The sequence below is a fragment of the Melanotaenia boesemani genome, chromosome 5 (assembly GCF_017639745.1).
Source record: "Melanotaenia boesemani isolate fMelBoe1 chromosome 5, fMelBoe1.pri, whole genome shotgun sequence".
Lineage (NCBI taxonomy): Eukaryota > Metazoa > Chordata > Actinopteri > Atheriniformes > Melanotaeniidae > Melanotaenia > Melanotaenia boesemani.
In genome coordinates, this window is record NC_055686.1 from 23,545,731 (window position 1) to 23,564,692 (window position 18,962).

The 18,962-nt window shown below is 36.3% G+C and overlaps 1 protein-coding gene and 1 long non-coding RNA gene across 2 annotated transcripts; both read right to left on the reverse strand.

Annotated features, from left to right (window-relative positions):
• Positions 1-3,480: 3,480 nt before the first annotated feature.
• Positions 3,481-16,979, reverse strand: LOC121639947. Its single transcript, XR_006010288.1, has 3 exons — positions 16,970-16,979; positions 8,896-8,898; positions 3,481-3,567 (listed from the first exon to the last, which is right to left on the reverse strand). It is a non-coding gene; the product is annotated as an uncharacterized LOC121639947 (long non-coding RNA).
• On the reverse strand, positions 13,190-16,035 carry LOC121639944 (putative E3 ubiquitin-protein ligase ARI6). Its single transcript, XM_041985533.1, is given in 4 exon segments — positions 13,190-13,669; positions 13,801-13,956; positions 15,341-15,441; positions 15,661-16,035. Coding segments are annotated over 4 exon segments (801 nt in total). The 5' UTR covers positions 15,749-16,035; the 3' UTR covers positions 13,190-13,213.
• Positions 16,980-18,962: the final 1,983 nt, after the last annotated feature.

Consider the following 18,962-nt stretch of genomic DNA (forward strand, 5'->3'; position numbering starts at 1 on the left):
ACTTTTCACCCTTGTGTTACAGAGAATCGTGTTCTACTATGTTGACGTCACTGGATAAATATTATATCGTTACGTTACTGCTTTATTTAGTATCTAAACTTCAGTTATTTGTATCTGGAAAACTGCCGCCCTCACACTTACAGACAAGCCCGGTGGACCAATGTGGCGTTAAGCTAACTTTAAATTAACTTGTGAACAGTAGCATATCTTGCGCTGAACTATCAAAATACAGGCGGACCTACATATTATCACAAATTTAAAACTGAACAGCAATGACTTACCTGCGAAATGACGGTTGTAGTCCTACGTGCTAGTCTTAGTTGATGCTTCACCCAGTAACGTCCAGAGCCAGTCCTGGTGCGCAACTGCGCATGCGTCCTGCATGCGTTTCAAAACACTGCACTTTCAGAGTAAAAATTACGCAGTATTTCTAAGTTTATGTACATAAAAATATTAAACATTTAAATATTATGAGGAAAACAAAAATAAAACTTATGCTTTCCCCATAGTTCGTGTATTACATTAATACAACGTTTAATTTTACCTAAAAAACTATAGTTCTGACTGGATCTTAAAAATACTAGGTAGAAATTATGACAGTTACTCGAATAGTATTTACTCCACCAAAAAGTCACTTTTTTCAGTGCGTGTTGTGGTGGATGTACGGGATATTCTGTCCGCTTTTTCCATTATACAGTTGAAATCACCTGCCAACCTCTGTTCCACAACACACATAGGGCTGAAGCATTTGCAATAATACAATCCGTTCTTGCATATCAGTAGCGCAATACATGTTGATAATTCTGAGTGGAAAAACCATTTTTTCTATATCTATTAACATTATTCTACCATCCATTTTTTGCCACCATTGCCACCAGGCCTGATCCCCTGGAGGGACAAATTTTTTATCTCTGTCAAAGAAAAATAGAACCAAATTGCAGCAGCTGACAGGGTCTGCTGTATGGACAATGGACGAGCGCCCCCCCCCAAGGGCGACCGCCATATGCCATATGTCAAATCGAAATGTTTAAATCTAAATCTAAATGTTAAATCTTATATCTAAATGTTAAATCTTATATCTAAATGTTAAATCTTATATCTAAATGTTAAATGTTAAATCTAAATCTAAATGTTTAACCTAAATGTTTCGAATATATGCTAATTAACCCCGCCCCTTCTAACCTCAACCAATACGCTAGTAGGGAAACACTCGCTCGCACGCACAAACACAGCTGTGTCCCAATTCAGAGTCTGCACACTTCGAAGTGTGCAGACCCTGAATTGGGACACACCTACAAACACAGGGCTTTACTGTGAATGTCTTTCTGCATTTACAAGCTGCACTTCAAAGTACACTTCCAACCAACCACTCACACCATTAATGGTAAGATGCATATATTTATTTTTAACTTTCTAAACAACATTTTGCGGACTTTTCAGCTCTTTAGTTGATCTTTAGACCATGATGTGGAAAAGGAAAAAATTTCCAACGAGACCAGCCTAAGCTAATCTGGTCTGGGTATGACAAAGACTGATGCTTCTGGAGAAAAAGGCAAGCATCTTGTTTTTATATGGTTTGACTTTGGCTCAAGTAGCCTGATGAAGCCCCATTTCGTCAAGGGATAGATGGCAGAGGAGCCTATTAAAAAAGAGAAAACAAAGATTTCTCTTAATGGACTGAGTGCAGGTAGTGGCTTTTAAATAATACACACACAAACTTTGGACATTACAACATTTACTCAGTTAAGGATTAGGAAATGCATTCTTGGTTCACTTCACTTTTCTTTGTGACGTGACGGCAGTGATAGCGATAAATTTGCCCTGGACGTTAGCCACAGCTAAGTAGCTAGCCAACAGTAAAAGTCCGCAAAATGTTGTTTAGAAAGTTAAAAATAAATATATGCATCTTACCATTAATGGTGTGAGTGGTTGGTTGGAAGTGTACTTTGAAGTGCAGCTCGTAAATGCAGAAAGACATTCACAGTAAAGACCTGGGTCTATGGGAAGTGTATGAGTATGAGCATGTGTTAAGAGACTCTAACTTAATAAATCTTACTACCCCTTGGGTAGGAACGAGAGAAGTGGATCCAAGTGTCTGTATGAGAGAGACTGAAACAACCACACTTTGGTTTTGTGATCTAAAAGTGGAATGATAATATCTTGTAAAGATGTTTATAAGTGATTTTTTTATACATTGTTTTTGTACTTTTTAACTCTGATATTTACACAGCCAATTAAATGATCTAATAGTATATCCAATTATGCGATATTTCTGTGTGTTTTTACAAGTAAATACAAAGAACTTTGTGAATTTGTGGACAATATTAAACTTTCTTTTACTACCATGTTTTCTTATTTTGAACAGTATGGTCGGGGAAGATTTGGACAAATCTGGAGGAGGTGAACATGGGTCTTTGGAATGCTAGGCATAACAGGCATGAGAAGGCGGCCCATTCTGAGGCTAGTCAGAAAACAGTCCTGGTGGCACTTGATCCCAGTCATAAGGTGTTATGATTGCCAAGGGACCACTATCATCTCAGATCAATGGAGGGTTTATATGACGGCACTGGCTAATAGTGGATATGTTCACTATACAGTAAACCACAGCCGGTCATTTGTAAACGCAGAAACAGGTGCCCATACAAAGAACATTGACTGTGAGTGGTCTACCTACAAATCCCAGGTCTGGAGACTGCCTGGCAATCAAACAGAGAACACCTTGAAGAAACAGCTTGCCTCAATAGAGTGGACACATTGGGTGGCCAAATCTCACAAGAATGGTGCACTTGGACATATGCTTCACAAGATATGCAAACAGTACAAAATTTAAAATATATGGAAACGATGGTTTCCATTTATTGGGGGAAATGCTTGCATGTGTGTGTGTGTCTAACTTTAAGGTACATTTTGTGTAATAAATACTGTCTCTTCTGCAGTTGTTATCAATTTTGAATGGTTTGCACATGTTAGATAAAGCCTTATGATAAAAATGGTATCTAACATAGGTATAATACCTTTGGTTAGAAAGAGATCAAAATGTTATTTTCAATATAGAAAAAATGCCACAAAACTAGTAGGTACTGTTCAGGTAATGATTAGTTAATGCTTCGTTCCTCAGTAAGTATTTGGTATGATGTTTGACTTTACAATAATGTACACAAAAGTAGTAGGTACTGGTCAGGTACTGATTAGTTAGTGATGCGTTCCTCAGTAAGTACTTGGTATGATGTTTGACTTTACAATAATGTACACAAAACTAGTAGGTACTGGTCAGGTACTGATTAGTTAGTGATGCGTTCCTCAGTAAATACTTGGTATGATGTTTGACTTTACAATAATGTACACAAAACTAGTAGGTACTGGTCAGGTAATGATTAGTTAATGCTTCGTTCCTCAGTAAGTACTTGGTATTAGGTTTGACTTTACAATAATGTACACAAAAGTAGTAGGTACTGGTCAGGTACTGATTAGTTAGTAATGCGTTCCTCAGTAAATACTTGGTATGATGTTTGACTTTACAATAATGTACACAAAAGTAGTAGGTACTGATCAGGTACTGAGTAGTTACTTACTGTTGATGTTACTTCTAGTCACAGGCTGTTAGTGCAGCCTGTGACCTGAGCGAAATCAGAAACATTGCACATCAAAATGTATGAAAACCAATAAATTAACTTGGAAAATACCTTTGGCAAGCTAGTTCTTAGCAAGTGTGAATGGACTAACAGGATTAAAATAGCCTTGTCCATCAACAAATGTCTTCATCAATAATATGTGTTCAATTACAACATCAACAAATGTTTTGGGAGAACATGAAAAGCATCTTCCTAACCTTAACATACATATTTCTAGTGCTGCTGAGCACTATGAGAATATTTTAAGATTGAACAGTGATAAAGCTGCACAGGTAAAGATATTTTTTGATCCATGGAAGAAAGGTGATCTATGAAATGTGGATACTACTACTACTACTACTACTACTACTACTACTATAACTACTACAAATAACAATAATTTATAGTTATTATTAGCTCAGTCTCTTTATATTTTTAGATCTTTTGAGGGTAATTGGCTACTCCAATGTTCAGAAATGACTAATGGTTGCGGAATTTGAACTAATAGTTATGAGAATGTTAATTTTGATGTGAGAAATGCACCAAAGCGACTGAGAAAAACTGTAACTAGTAGGTTAATAAGCTTACTATTAAATCTAAGGTTTTAGTAATTATGCATATACTGAGCTTAACTTTGATTAGGGTGATTTTCTTTATTCTGGGTCACTCATTCTGGGTCAAAAATGTTTTTTCCTTTAAAAACAACTTTAACAAACCTTTAGCTAATCAAAAACAATGTTTGTTTGTTAGCATGAGAGCTTTCTTTATATGTATTTGTATTAACAAATTATTGACTGAGATAGGTTAAAATTCTTTTTGCATTAATGTGCTCAAAAGTTGTATGAAATTTCCCCAGCAGCACTGAATCTGTTGAAGACATTTGGCGTCAGGGAATCAATCCAGGGATAGTCCATCTTCTCAAGCTTAGTCCAGGATAAAACATGAGGTGAGGAAAAACTGTCTCTGCATACATTTGATGTCTTATCAAGTTATCTCATAAAGATGATCTGTAAGATGCAATCATATGAAAGGGTACTTGTTTTTAGACAATGCATGTTATTTAAAAAGTTCTCAAGCAATATTCCGTCGTTGGCATATTTCTTTTTCTTATTACAAATAAAAACACACTGGAATAAGAGTTTTATTCTTTCTAGTATGAGATCTAACATGGATGGCTTTCGTCATAGTTTTTTCTTAGGTTTATTTCCATCCTTTGCAGAGCAGTGTGTCAACTTCCGGTGTACCTGCTCGTGAGTTAACAACAAAACTCACTTTGTGGTTGCGCAGTGCACTGCAGAATATTCTGAAATGATTAATTTATTTATGTCAACTTTTCCGAATATTAAGTGTAAGGTTTTTTCTTTGTTTGTTTGTTTTTTTTTTTTTTTTTTGGAAAGTTTGGAAATCTGTTGTCTGCTTCCATAACAATTGTCATTGTGGATTACAACCTAACAACAAAAAGTTCTCACATCTAGTTTTACAAGTGAATACATAATGACAGATTAGAAAAATTAAATGAATTTATGGTAGGCGTGTGAATAATCAATCATTCATTATTACTTACAATAGAGGATCTCAAACTCAAATTTTGCCCAGGGCCCCATGGAGGCTTGGGCTGGCCCTGGACGGAAGACTGTACAAAATCATCAGTGGGCACCTGTACATAACACAGCCGTTAATGACAGAGAAGAGGACTGTCTTGACACACCACATATTGCTGATATTAACAAAAATAAATCACTACAACTTATGGCATGATTTTGGGAGGCACATACTTTAGTGACACTGCATGAAATCAGAATAGTCCAACTTTCCCAGTTTTTTTTTCTTTTTCTTAAACTATTTGGTCTATTACATTGTGTAACATTTTCTGTTGTTTACTGGCTAAAATCAATGCCTGCATGTATATATGTATTATCATTGGTGTATTATGACCTCCGTTAATGATATGACACATTCTCATAAGCGAAGAATTTTAGATTTGTTTATACATATGACTGGTAAGCCGGTAGGACTGAGACATGATGGTCTGCCATCTTGAAACTACAGCCACCAGCAAGGGACAAATAGCACCAACTACTTCATATCCGCTTGGTTATGTGCAGCCAGTGAGGTGTTTTAACTTAGATCTTTAATTGTGTACATTTATAGAACAATTTGGTGTGCTAAGTCATGTGTCATTTGTATCTTTGTATGCCAACAGTTCAACGGTGGTTTTCTTTGTGCCTGCCATAGTGTACTTAAATAAATTCATCAGTGAACAAGAGCAATGGTGTGCTGTTTATCCAGGAAAGAGTGACAATGCATATACAGCAGAAGCACAGGATCCGTTTTCACCATCGTGCAAAAGGGGCCTTAAAAGGCAGCGTGACCAGACATCAGACTAGCTTTCGCCAGGTTAAAGGACCTGAAGAAGTAGAAAGATTTTAAAAAGGATGCTGAAGTTGTCAGCTTTCTCCTTGACAAATAAGTTGATTAGTTGAATTTATTTCAAATAAGCATGAAAGCAAAATAAAACAAAAGACAATACAATAATACAATATAAAAAAGTACAATTACATATTCGAAAGGGAGTGGGAAGAAGTATAACTTATGAACTCCCACCCCTTCTCCTTAAATAATAAATAAACCTGATAACCTCCTCATTTAGACCTGCCTAGAAGATAACCTGATATGATTAGTTACATGACAACTTAAAGACTTTAATTTTTATATACCCATACTACATACATATTCAATGTAAACATACCCATGCATACGCCCTTACATACACAAGTCATAGATACCCGTATCCGTGTCAAGTTAAAGTGACCAGTAAAGAATATAACACAAGCACAAGATCCTCATAATAGTATTACTTAACACTTTCCTCATCCCTATACCTCTGAAAAATAGTGTCCTTGTATTTCAATTTAAATTGTTTCATGGTTGGACACTGCTTCAAATCCATAGTGATGCTGTTCCACAGTCTTACCCCGATGATGGAAACACAAAAACCTTTCCTGATTGTTCGAATTAAGGGAATATTAAAATTAATCTTCCCCCTTAAATTATAATTTCCCTCATGAACAGTAAAAAATTTCTGGATATTTCTTGGTAATAGATAATTTTTAGCTTTGAACATTATGTGGATTGTTTGATATTCCACAATATCAGTAAATTTTAGTAATTTTGACTGAATGAATAATGGGTTTGTGTGTTCCCGAAAACCATCATTATGAATTATCCGTATTGCTCTTTTTTGAATAATGGTTAGTGGCTGTAATGATGTTTTGTAGTTGTTTCCCCAAACCTCAACACAGTATTGTAAGTATGGTAAGACGAGGGAACAGTAAAGAGTACGGAGTGATTTCTGATCCAGGACGTTCTTAGCTTTGCTTATTATTGCAATGCTTCTTGAGACTTTCGTTTGTACGTGTTTTATATGTGATTTCCAGTTAAGTTTTTCATCTATGATTACTCCTAAAAATTTTATTTCATGCACTCTCTCAGTTTCAACTCTGTCTATTGTTATTGATAATGGCGTATTGTTTGCATTATTACCAAACAGCATTATTTTAGTCTTACTCAGATTCAATGATAGCCTGTTTCTGTCAAACCATTTCTTTAGTTAGTTCATTTCTAACGTGATATCCATCTGATATTTTTGTAAATTATCCCCAGAGCAAAAAATATTTGTGTCATCAGCAAACAATACAAAATGCAATATCTTTGAAATACTACATATATCATTGATATACAAAATGAAAAATTTAGGGCCTAACACTGACCCCTGGGGGACATCACAAGCAATGCCCAAACATGATGAGACACAGTCCCCCAATCCCACAAATTGCCTCCTCCCATGTAAATAACTTTTCACCCAATCTAGCACTATTCCCCTGATACCATATCTTTCCAATTTCTTAGTTAATATTTCATGATTGATTGTGTCAAAAGCCTTTTTTAAATCCATAAATACCCCAACAGCATATTGCTTGCAGTCTACAGCATTTGTGATGTCCTCTAATGCCTCCACTATTGCTAGTGAAGTTGATCTGTTTGACCGAAACCCATACTGGTTCTCAGCAAGTTTTTTAAAGAGTTTTTCCAGTATTTCTGAAAATTGTGGTAGTAAAGAGATTGGTCTGTAGTTACTGAATTTATGTTTGTCTCCAGCCTTAAACAAAGGGATGACTTTAGATGTTTTCATTTTATTTGGAAATACACCAGTTTTAAATGATAAATTATACATATATGTTAATGGTTTCAAAATGCCCTCAATGACCTTTTTTACTAGAAACATACTGATATCATTACAGTCAGTAGACTGTTTGTTCTTACACTTTCTAACAATATTAAGAATCTCATTTTCATCCACTGCTTGAAGAAACATTGAACAAGGATTTCTCTCAATTAAATAGTTATCATCGCTTCCTGAATCAGGGATTTCACTTGCAAGTTCAGGTCCTACATTAACAAAATAATCGTTGAATTTATTAGCTGCTTCTTTCATGTTGTAATTTTCAATGTCATTCTTGATGAAATACTTAGGCAAAAGTATTGATAAATTCATCAGTAGCAATGTGACTGCTGGGATTCAATATATCAATATTGAAGTCACCACACACAAACATAGTCTTGTTACCTGTTATTGAATATATACTTTCCATCCACACACTGAATGAATTAATGCTTGACCCAGGTGCTCTGTAAATACAGCTAATGATAATATTTTTGTGTTTTTCCATACAGATTTCAATTGTTAAGCATTCAAGTAAATTATCAATCACAGTTGTCATTTTTTTCCACAGTCCTGAAATTCAAAGATGCATCGATATACATTGCAACACCCCCACCACCTTTATTTAGTCTATTCTTATACTTGAGTTCATAGCCATCTAATTCAAAGTCTGTACCTCTGTCAATGTCCATCCATGTTTCCGATAATGCTATTATACTAAATGGTTTGGTAAATGTTTGTAAGTAGCTCTTAATAAGTCAAGAGTACTGCCTAAATGAACCTAAAGCTAACTTTTTAATACAGTTTTGTTAGACATTGTTGCTTGCTACCATGGGCAGCATAACAGTAGTTTCTTCTAAAATACACCAGAGTGTGTTAAGTTTAAAATGCACTAACTGTGTTATTGGCTAATACATACTTCTGTTAGGTATTGTGACCCAAACAAAAGTAGACTAATTGCATTGTTGTGAATAAAGCAGCAGTGGATAAAGTAAATGTTTAACTTTAGAAGTGAGTTCTTTGTGTGTAACAGAGTGTACTCTCTATTAACTTTCGTATGACATGCTTTCATCAGTGTTGTCAAGGCTTTTTGAGATGTGGCGGTTACCGTTGTTGCAATATGTGTTTGAGAAAGAGAGAATGCACAATATGTAAGAATGTGATACATGATTCCAACATTAGATGGCAGCAATTCTTACACAATGTCTCTTTAAGTCCTGCTGATTGAAGGGAAAATTTCCAGCAGGAATATAGCATTCTAGTATGATTGGCATAAAGAGAAAATATTCTGACAGTAGAGTGATATATTTTTTCAACAGGACAAAGACAATAGATAACCACTTCAGCTACACAGGGGTCGCCTTCTAGTCTTTAGTTTTCATCCGGCAGTTATTTTGAGAGCAGTCTAACATATTATTAGCACCTTCTTTCATAATACTAATTTTCATGAATTGAGAATAAGGTAACAACATGTTACCTAACAGTATGCTTCAGGTGCTGTTCATGACTAAAGTTCAGACCTGTTGTGTAAGAATTTGTTTAAAATTTTAACATCATGCCATGCTTTTCTTTCACTGTTTCAAATTTAATAAAGCTACCATCTTTCCATTGACCAACATGTTTATCTTGTAGAAGTTCTCTTCAACAAACTCTGACCCTAAATGGATTGATGGCCGTCTGGCATCTTTGTTTTAAAACTTTTTTAAATGAACTGAAAAACAACCCAAGTAAAACCAAACCAACTGAAGATCGGGTAAGTCAAACACTACCTTTCTATTACCAACAGGGGGCACTGTGAGGGCAGCAGTCTGGTCTTTTGATGAAAGCATCATTACAGCTCTTTAAAGGGGCCCAAATCTTGTAGAACTGCTCCAGACTTTTAAAGGACTGGCTCATTTTCATATTTATTCAGTTATTTTTATGAAGCCAGGCTCTGGGGACAACTTATTTTATTCTGGAAATAATCACTGGGAGGAATGATAGCTTGAGACTTGGATTAGAATAATTCAAACGTAAATCTCACCAATATATAGGTGGAAAATGTGTGTTTGAATTATTCATATTTATCTGAATTTTATTTGCATGTGTGCTACATTTAATGTCTAATATGCAAAGTCCATCTACTTTGTCACATCACTCTTTTGGATATACCCTTTGTAAAATCAATACATTAATAATAATAATAATAATAATAATAATAATAATGTGTGGGTGCGTTTATAAAGCTACCTTGACTTAATTTGTTCATACAACGCTTAAAAAAAAACTTCAGAGCACAATAAAATCTAAGCAGATAACAATAAAAAATTATTTCCACACAAAAACATTTTTAATAATGCAGAAAAAACTTTGTAGTACTTTGCAAAAATCTTTAAAGTGGCTTTTTCATAAAGATAAATATTTAAAATTTCTGAAACCATGTTGTCTATGGAGGCACTCACATGGAGGCAATGTGGACAAGTCATGCTATAAACACCACGGATGTACTGTGCTGTGGTCCTCGGGGGACTTCAGTTTATTTTCATGGGGCCCAAAATCCCTATCAGCGACCATGTTCACAGCACACAAATACATATGACCATGGATTACAAATATGTTTTTACAGATACAGTGTTTAAGACATCTTTCATATTTAGACAACTTTTTAGGCCAGTATGCAACATGTATTTGTATTTGAGAAAGTACTTTAGGAAGGACCCATAAATGCAGACATTTGGAACTGATTTCTGCTAGTTTCCTTCCAGTGGTAGTTTTCCTAAAGCTGTAAGGTTGCAGGAGAAGATGAACACATCAGTCTGGCAGAGCTAATGTACACTCTAGTTAATTTCCACCAGGTGGCCTAAATTTCCTTTTGTTTGTCTATACATTTGTTTATCCATTTTCATTTCTTGTATCTATTTATTTATTTATTTATTTATTTATTTTAATCAGTGTGATTATTTACATTTCAGTTGTGATCCTCCACTCGTACGTCAACTTTTTTCTTCCAAGTGCACGGTGTGTTTACAGACACTTCTGGACCTGAAAAAACTCATTTGGGACTGTATTAGAAAGAGTACTCCTTTCACCCACAGGGGACTCTGTGTTACTAATTGAACAAGTGAAGGTTGACAGTGAGAAGAAGAGTGAAACCATGTCAGTAATGCATGTACTATGCTGCTGGAATATAAAATTCAGGGTTTTTTTCTATCTCCCATGTTTCTACAAGCAATGTAACACACATCTGACACAGAAAAACAGATGAGAACAGCATCAAATTACATTAAAGTAAAATAAATTAATGAAAACATTTTAACCGCGTAACAGCCTAAAACAAGGGAACAAGTGTAGCAACACAACAACCTCCTGTTTTGCAGCTGCTGTCTGCAGTAACAACATGCCATGTTTGCTCCCCATTTCACTTTAAGCTGATATTCTGGAGATGTGAGAAGAAGTTACATTATTTATTCTTTGTTGGCCTATAGATGGGGGCAAGACTAACCCCGTCATGTGGTCCTACACTTCTCTTATTTTATTTTATTTATTTATTTTTTTTACCTTTATTTTATCAACTGTTGCTTATTTTTGTCAGTGGTCTTTACTCAGACTCCAGCAACCTGTATATAATAATTAGTCTATTTAACAGATAAAGCCATGGATAATTGTAGTTTATGTGACAGATTATGCCAAGTATCCACATTACTGACGTCTTCCATTAGAGTAAATCAAAAAATACGTCATGTATCACTTAATGCTGACTCATACCTTAAGAGTGGGTGCCTGATTTTTATACAGAGTTGCTGGAAGATTACCGCACAGGTGAAGTCTTTATCTCATCCAAGTTAAATGTCAAGTTTTCACTTTGTAAGTGACGTCCTTACCACACTCAGTTATGTTATTATTCAAAAAGCAGTCATTAAATCATGAAGTTTCTCTTTGCCTTACTGAGTAACACTCTTCTAGTTATCATGATGTGTCAGTGATTTGGCTTCAGTATTGTCTGTTTACTATTAAAACATTGCTATTTCTTTAAAGTTTAAAAGCCTTTTTAAACACATAGTTCTAAGGAAAAAATAGAAAAAGAAAGAAAGAAAAAACAAGTAAGTGCAATTAACATTTAATAGATATAATGGTGCTATTTCAGTTCAGTGAAACCAACATGTGATTACATTGTAGTCACATGAATTCTTGTAAATGGGTAAGACTGAAAATGAAACTTCAATGTTTGTACACTTTGATAAAAAAGATCAAAGTCTATTGATTTTATATTTATGATTCATGAGTCAGTGGTGTACACACCCTAAGCTGATACAATGTGCTCAATAAGGTTGGAAATAAAGATAGCTATTTGTTGTTCACAGTATTAGGTGTTATATTTGGCCTCTTGTCCTAATTAAAATGTTTACTTTTGGCATAATTAAAACAACATATTGTCACCAAACCTTGTTGGATTTTCTTTGGTCAATACAAGTAAAACCTGTTTAGAGCACAACTCCATAGCAGACACAAGGCTCTTTCCACTGCCGTAATCATGATTTTTAACCATACCATGCCACATTTTATTTTAAAAATACAACACATTGTTGACCTATAACAAGTAAAACACAGAACAGAAATAATTAATATAAACATTAAAAACAAAGAGGAAACGATACAATCCGAAGACAGTACAAGCTACGTCAAACTCACACAGCCAAAGAATAAAAGTGTGTTTTCAAAGAAGATTTAAAAACATCAACTGAGGGAGCTTGTCTTATGTCTAAAGGAAGCTCGTTCCAGAGTTTTGGGGCCACAACAGAAAAAGTTTGATCTCCTTTCATTTTCTTTTGTGATTTTGGAACCACCAGCACCATCTGGTCAGCTGACCGGAGGGAACGAGGAGGGTGTAGGGATGCAGCAAGTCAGACAAATATGGCGGCGCAAGACCATTTAGAGACCTAAAAACAAATAACAGAACCTTAAAAATGGACCCTAACATGAATAGGAAACCAATGCTATGAACCCAGTACAAGAATAATTTGCTCTTTTTTCATTGTACTTCTTAAAAATCGTACTGCTGCATTTTGCACCAACTGCTGCGCTTAATCAACATCATGGGGATTACATACCCAGGAACCATTATCTAATAGATCATAACTTCATGTATCGGTGGATAATATGGATATACACATATATGTTTTATAGATTAAGCACCAGAATTATTCCCATGCTTGTACTTAAGATAAATATCAGCTATAAGGATTTCTTTGGAAGAAACATTTTTACAAACAAAACAGAGATATAGATATTTAAAGATGTTTCTAGATGTTTCTATAACAAAATCTTGTATTAGATCATTATTCAGAAAATTATAAAAATTCTCATTTAAAAAGAAAGTGAAGCACACAGGTTAGTGTTTACATCATTTTCTCTGCCACACAGGTATAGAAGTCTGTCTGGGGGCGACACCATCCGAGCATAGATTGAAATAGCTACTTGTTTTCAGACATTCAGTTGTGATCTTTAGGCAAACAAAACAGAACTCCACCTTACATTGAGGACAGAAAATGTTTTTACAGTTTTTGGAACTATGCTCTAGCAGATAGCCACAGGTGGGACAGGCCCGGATGGAAGGACATCCTTTGACTCCTTCCACAGACTCAAAGGTGATAACTGAACAGGTTTTCAGTGTTTTTAGGGCCTCGTTGTAGCAGCCTTCATTTTCACAGCAGTCTGTTCGGGAGCGATCACCTTTCCATTCCTTCAGACACTGCCAGCAGAATTAATAGGCCGTTCCTCTCCTTGCTGTGCAAATGTGGCATTGGACACTCAGATTGGACTGATCCTTCCTCGTTACAGTATGATTGCATTCAGGACACTGATGTAGCAGGCAGTGAATACAGAGAGGGATTTGTTATTATTATATCATTATCCTAAAAAAAACACATTTTAAAATGATAGATTTTAAAGGGCTGCAGCTTAATATAATATGTTAAATGAGATACTCACTAGTTTGCAGTCAAAGTAAACCTTGATAGCATTGAGAGCCATGTTTTTTTCAAAGTACTCCCTTTCTTCGTTGGTCAGGAGAGCCATTTTTCGCACCTCCACATAAGGCCACTCTGCAGCACAACCATACAGACCACATACAAATCTGCTTTCACCCTAAATTGAGATAATGACAAATAATAATTAATCAGAATCACAGATTTTAGACAAGTCATGTAACACCACAAAATGCTTCAAAGTGTGTCTATAACCTTTATCTAAAAATGTTATTAATCAACAATGTCAATATCTAGATCTACATTTAAAATAAAAAAAAAAATCTTTAATTCATTAGGAATATTTGTTTTGGGGAAAGTTGACTATTTGAAAAGACTAAGTTGTGTGTCTGGCATACAAACATTTGTTAACTTGTACAATAAAGCATTTACTTATCAGGCAACAAGAAAATAGCATTACGAGATTAGAATAATGTATACATTTGAAGTTGGTTTATTTTATTTACAGCATTTTGAATTAGTGGCAATAAAAGCGAAATGTTCCTCATGACAAAGACTTTGTGCTGATCAATTATCTGACAGGGTCAACGTAAGTCAGGATGCACAGTTCTGATCGTTCTAGTAAACTTTAGGTATGTGGAAATTTAAACACAAGCTTCAACTTTAAAGACAGTTTTCAAAGATTCATTCTTAAGGTGTACTGATGTCCAAAACAACAACCAACCAGTGGTATAAATGGCTCTGGTTTATTTACAATCTATAACTGTGATTAAGAGTAGCCAACAGGACCTTCGTCACTTGCCCTGTTGGCTGAAACATGTAGGCATGTATTTTTTTAATTAGATTAGCCATGAATAAATAAAGGCTTTTTATCTTCTTGAATGCATCAGTTATCTCTTTATAGTATAATTTGAATCCCTGAACTGAAGACCACCAGAGGAATAATATTCTGCACACCGAAGCAGCACTCCAAGCTTTCTTTTCCGTTTTTGGATTAAAAATCTGGACACCTGAGCTTGTGTCATTATTGCATGTGGACTATGTGATTATAATGATTGTTGTCTTGCTCGTTTAATTTGATCCTCTGTATGCAGTCCCAAACTTACTGTTAACTATTTATTACTTATTGGAAACTTTGTGTTTCCCATAAATTTGGAGTATTTTTTTTTTCTTTTTTTTACCTCTTCTAATAAAATGATTGCCACAATGTGAGTTATTCTTGATAGATAATGTGTATATCTTTTCAAATGCTTCTCATTGCACCTGGTCAAAGGTGATAACTCACGTGTAATAGAAATAGAAAAGTGGAGCAATGTCTCTGAACACAAATTTATTCCAACTTTATGGGCAACAGTGTAATTGCATACAAAAATACTAAAAATATACTGAGCCCACTAACTAACTAAACTAAATTTCTGAATACTACTTCAACAATAGTCCTCTTTATGAAGATTAATTAGATTAACTTTACCATCTTAGGGCTTTTGTAAGTGGACAATCCTGTGAAAATACACTTATTTTAGATTTTGGGATTAACATCCTACCTTTTCCAACAACTGACGGCACCAGTTGGTGAGAGACATGGGAGTCACAGCATGACCACAAGACATCAGTGCTCTCTGAGAAGGAAAACCTTCACACAGAACTGAGAAAAACAAACACGGTTTAAAGTGATGTTTTCACAAGGACACATAAATCTCATTAATAGGCCTACTTATAAAAAGACAAAAGTTTTCGCCCTGCAACTTAAAAATTATTCACATATAGGCCAACTTCAATTTCCCTTTAAAACTGATTCAGAAAAAAAAAATCATACCACGTTTTTTTAAAAAAAATCAAAGAAACTGGAAAAAGTCACACTTACAGTCTAGCTCATCTTCTCTATCCACAAACCTCAGCGTGGAATCGTGGGGATCGTAACATTTCTGGTTAGTTGTCAGAAATGAGCCCATTTCCTCTGTTTCTTGATTTCTTCTGCAAAATTATGTAAGACGGTGCATTTGTAGAGGATTCGAATTGTTTTAGCTGCGCCAAAAAGCGGTGGTCAGCAGATGGAAAAATCACTACCAAGGAGCTCGCGCAGTCTGCTAAAGTTTTACTAGGTTTCAGTATCAAAGCAATATAACACTCAGTGCCAGTGCCATCGTCTCCAGTGGCAACAGTTAATGAATAGGCCTACTTTTACTTTTACTTTTACTTTTACATAATGTTACTGATTAAATTCAATAGCAGAATAAGAGGTTTGTTGTAATTCTGGCGTGATGCTGTTTTGGTGTGTTCATGATTTATGCATGCTTGTATTGAGAACGGAAACGTTAAGGGGAATCGGGTTGTAAAATCCGTTTGAAACATGTTCATGAAAATGCTTACAGTATGACAGACCACGATACTCTGTGCCGCCCCGTATAAAACTAACCGACTTATTACTTTCATTTTACTCAAGTGTGTTCAAGAGGAAAGCTTCACATCTCTAAATGCGACCAAAGCCATGTATCAAAGTATAATCCGTTTTTCTGACAAAACCAAAAAACGAAATAACAGAAACAGCGCCCCCTTTTCTTTTTTTCGTTTTAAACCAAAAACGGAAAAACGGTTTTTGCTTTCGGCCCAATAAAACGAAAAAACGAAAAGATCCAAATCAAATAACGGCCGAAATTTGGTTTTTGCAAATTCCTTGTTTCGTTTTTTTGTTTCTTATTCGAGATAGTGACGGCTGGCAGACCGGAAGCGGAAGGAGAGTGTTAACACTTCAGAACAAAAGTAGCGTGCAAACAGCTGGTTGTTTGCCAGAACGAGATGTTTAATCATTATTCTATCTGTGTAGGAGCCATATAAGTCGTCATGGATAGTGATCAATGGTTTTATGGATTGTTTTTTTTGGTTGCCATGGTGATGGGGGGCTCTGGCGCTGGTTTGCCAGAGAGAGGAGAGCTGGTCAGCCGTAGTTTTGTTGACCGCTTCAGTTTGTCCAGTTTGCCACGCACTCATTTGTCAAGTTGAATTACAGTTTGCCTTGTTTAATGTTCCACAACTATGTAGCCTACATTCCATTACGCATGTCATCAATCACACAATAAACCGGATCAAAGCAGCAAATCTGCGTGCCTCAATAACGAAGCTGTTAAGTGCGTTTAACTATTTTAACTTTACATAGACCACAGTAGCCTACAGACCTTCGTTGCTGTATGCTGGCACATTTATTGGCACCTCCCTCTACAACGCGTTGTGTTTTTCTTTCTGATGGATGTTAAGCATCATCTCGCCGTTTCCCACCAACGAACCCCTTTGTTGAAGCTACGAATTCACTCATCATTGCATCAATGAATAAACTCAACAGTGTACGTGTGTGTGTGAGCGCGCGTGTTTATGTGTGACAGCAGGTGTGTAGTGCATCCAGGTGGTGGGCGTGTCCAAACAAGGAGCGGCTGCAGCTTTTGACAGATTACAGCAACAGGCTGAAATCTCCGAATCTAAATGTCTGACAGTTCCTCAAACATTTTCTCTAGTCTCGTCTCCTAACTCGCGCACGCGTCTCGTCATGGGTCGTCAATGAAATAATTTCGTCATTGTTCACGAAAACAACTTTCCAGGATCTGGACCGGATCTGGTTTGCGGGTATCAAAACTACCTGACATCACAGCAAAAGTCGCTGATCTAAAATGACAAATGGATTGCGCCTTACAATACTATACACCTGATTTGCACGTTTGCCTGGAGAGAATCTGCATTATGGACATTTCAGCCAGAACGTGCAATGATGACTGGGATGAGACAGCTCTGCACGCACTATTTGAATACTACTGTAAATGTGCGGCCGCTATTTCTGCGCCTTGATTTAACACTTTTTAAAGGCAGGCGCGAGGCTGCACCCTCTGGGTGAGAGCGGAGGCAGCCATCTGCAGGAGTTCAGAGGTGTATCAGTCAGATGTTTGGTGCAGTCATTTAGTTCATTCTTAAATGTATCAATAATCAACACATCAAAGGGAAACCGTGAATCAACCTGAGTTTATATAAATGAAACTGAATATTCAACGCTTTGATCAGCGGTTATTAAATCAGACATGTATTTTGTCTTTCTATTTTTACTTTTAAACTCTGATGTTTGCAGTGCGCTCCTGACCTGGATGGAGAGCTCACCAAGCGCTCAGCTCTCCCTCCTCTACTTCCTGTGTGCCGTTCCCATCTCCAAGTCGCTCGAGACCAGCTGGTATTGAAAGCTATGTACCCCAACTTTGATCCCTTGCACCGGGACATAAATGACCAGCGTTACTCCTGATTCAGCGCTGTCATGGTTTACCTCACTGTATGGTCACAGAAGACGCACCTCATGATGTCAGACCATGTTGGCACAACACAGCAACTGCTTATCCATGTCCTGATTAACTAGCGACTTTTTTGGCTGTGCGGAGATACTTTCATCTATGGATTTTCAATTTTCCAATATTTCTCTTCCAATAATACCTCCATCTCCATCTTGCTAGTTGTGACCTTGGCGCAAGCAATCTTAGCGAATCACCCACAAACCCTGGCAAACTATTACTGTTATTTTTATCCCTCTAATTACAGCAATGTGAGGTTTTTACAATCAGTGGCTGTATCACTCTTCATGAGAGGTGTCCTTACTCTACAAGCAGAGCCTACTTTCACTGGAAGTACAGAATAACAGTGAGAACTGGGCTAAATTAGTACTGTTCTTTCCTCCTTTGTCTATATCTTGGCACACAGATGTTAACCTTTTAAATGCGTATTACTCCAGTGCTGCACAAGATCACATCATCTGAAAATAATACAACCAGTTCAGTTCAGTTGTTACTTATTAGGCAGAGGTCTGGTAGAAAAGGTTGCTGTACCATTAGGGCAGCATTCTTCTCTGCTGCTTTGATTACACTCTGAAACCTCTTCCTGTTGTCCTCAGTGCAGGCCCCGTGCTGTGATAGTTAAACCAGCAGGCTCTCAATACTAGAGTGGTAGAAGGTCTTCAGCAGTTCGGTGTCCATACCGTTCTTCCTGAGGACCCTCCTGGAAGGACACTGTGATGTTGGTCCTCCTCACTGTCGGGCCCATGTCTGGACCGCTGGAAATTACAGTAAAATACACCCTGACATACATTTAAGAGTGGATATGTTAGACCGTGTAATGTAAGGTTGTATTTTGCTAATTTGAAAA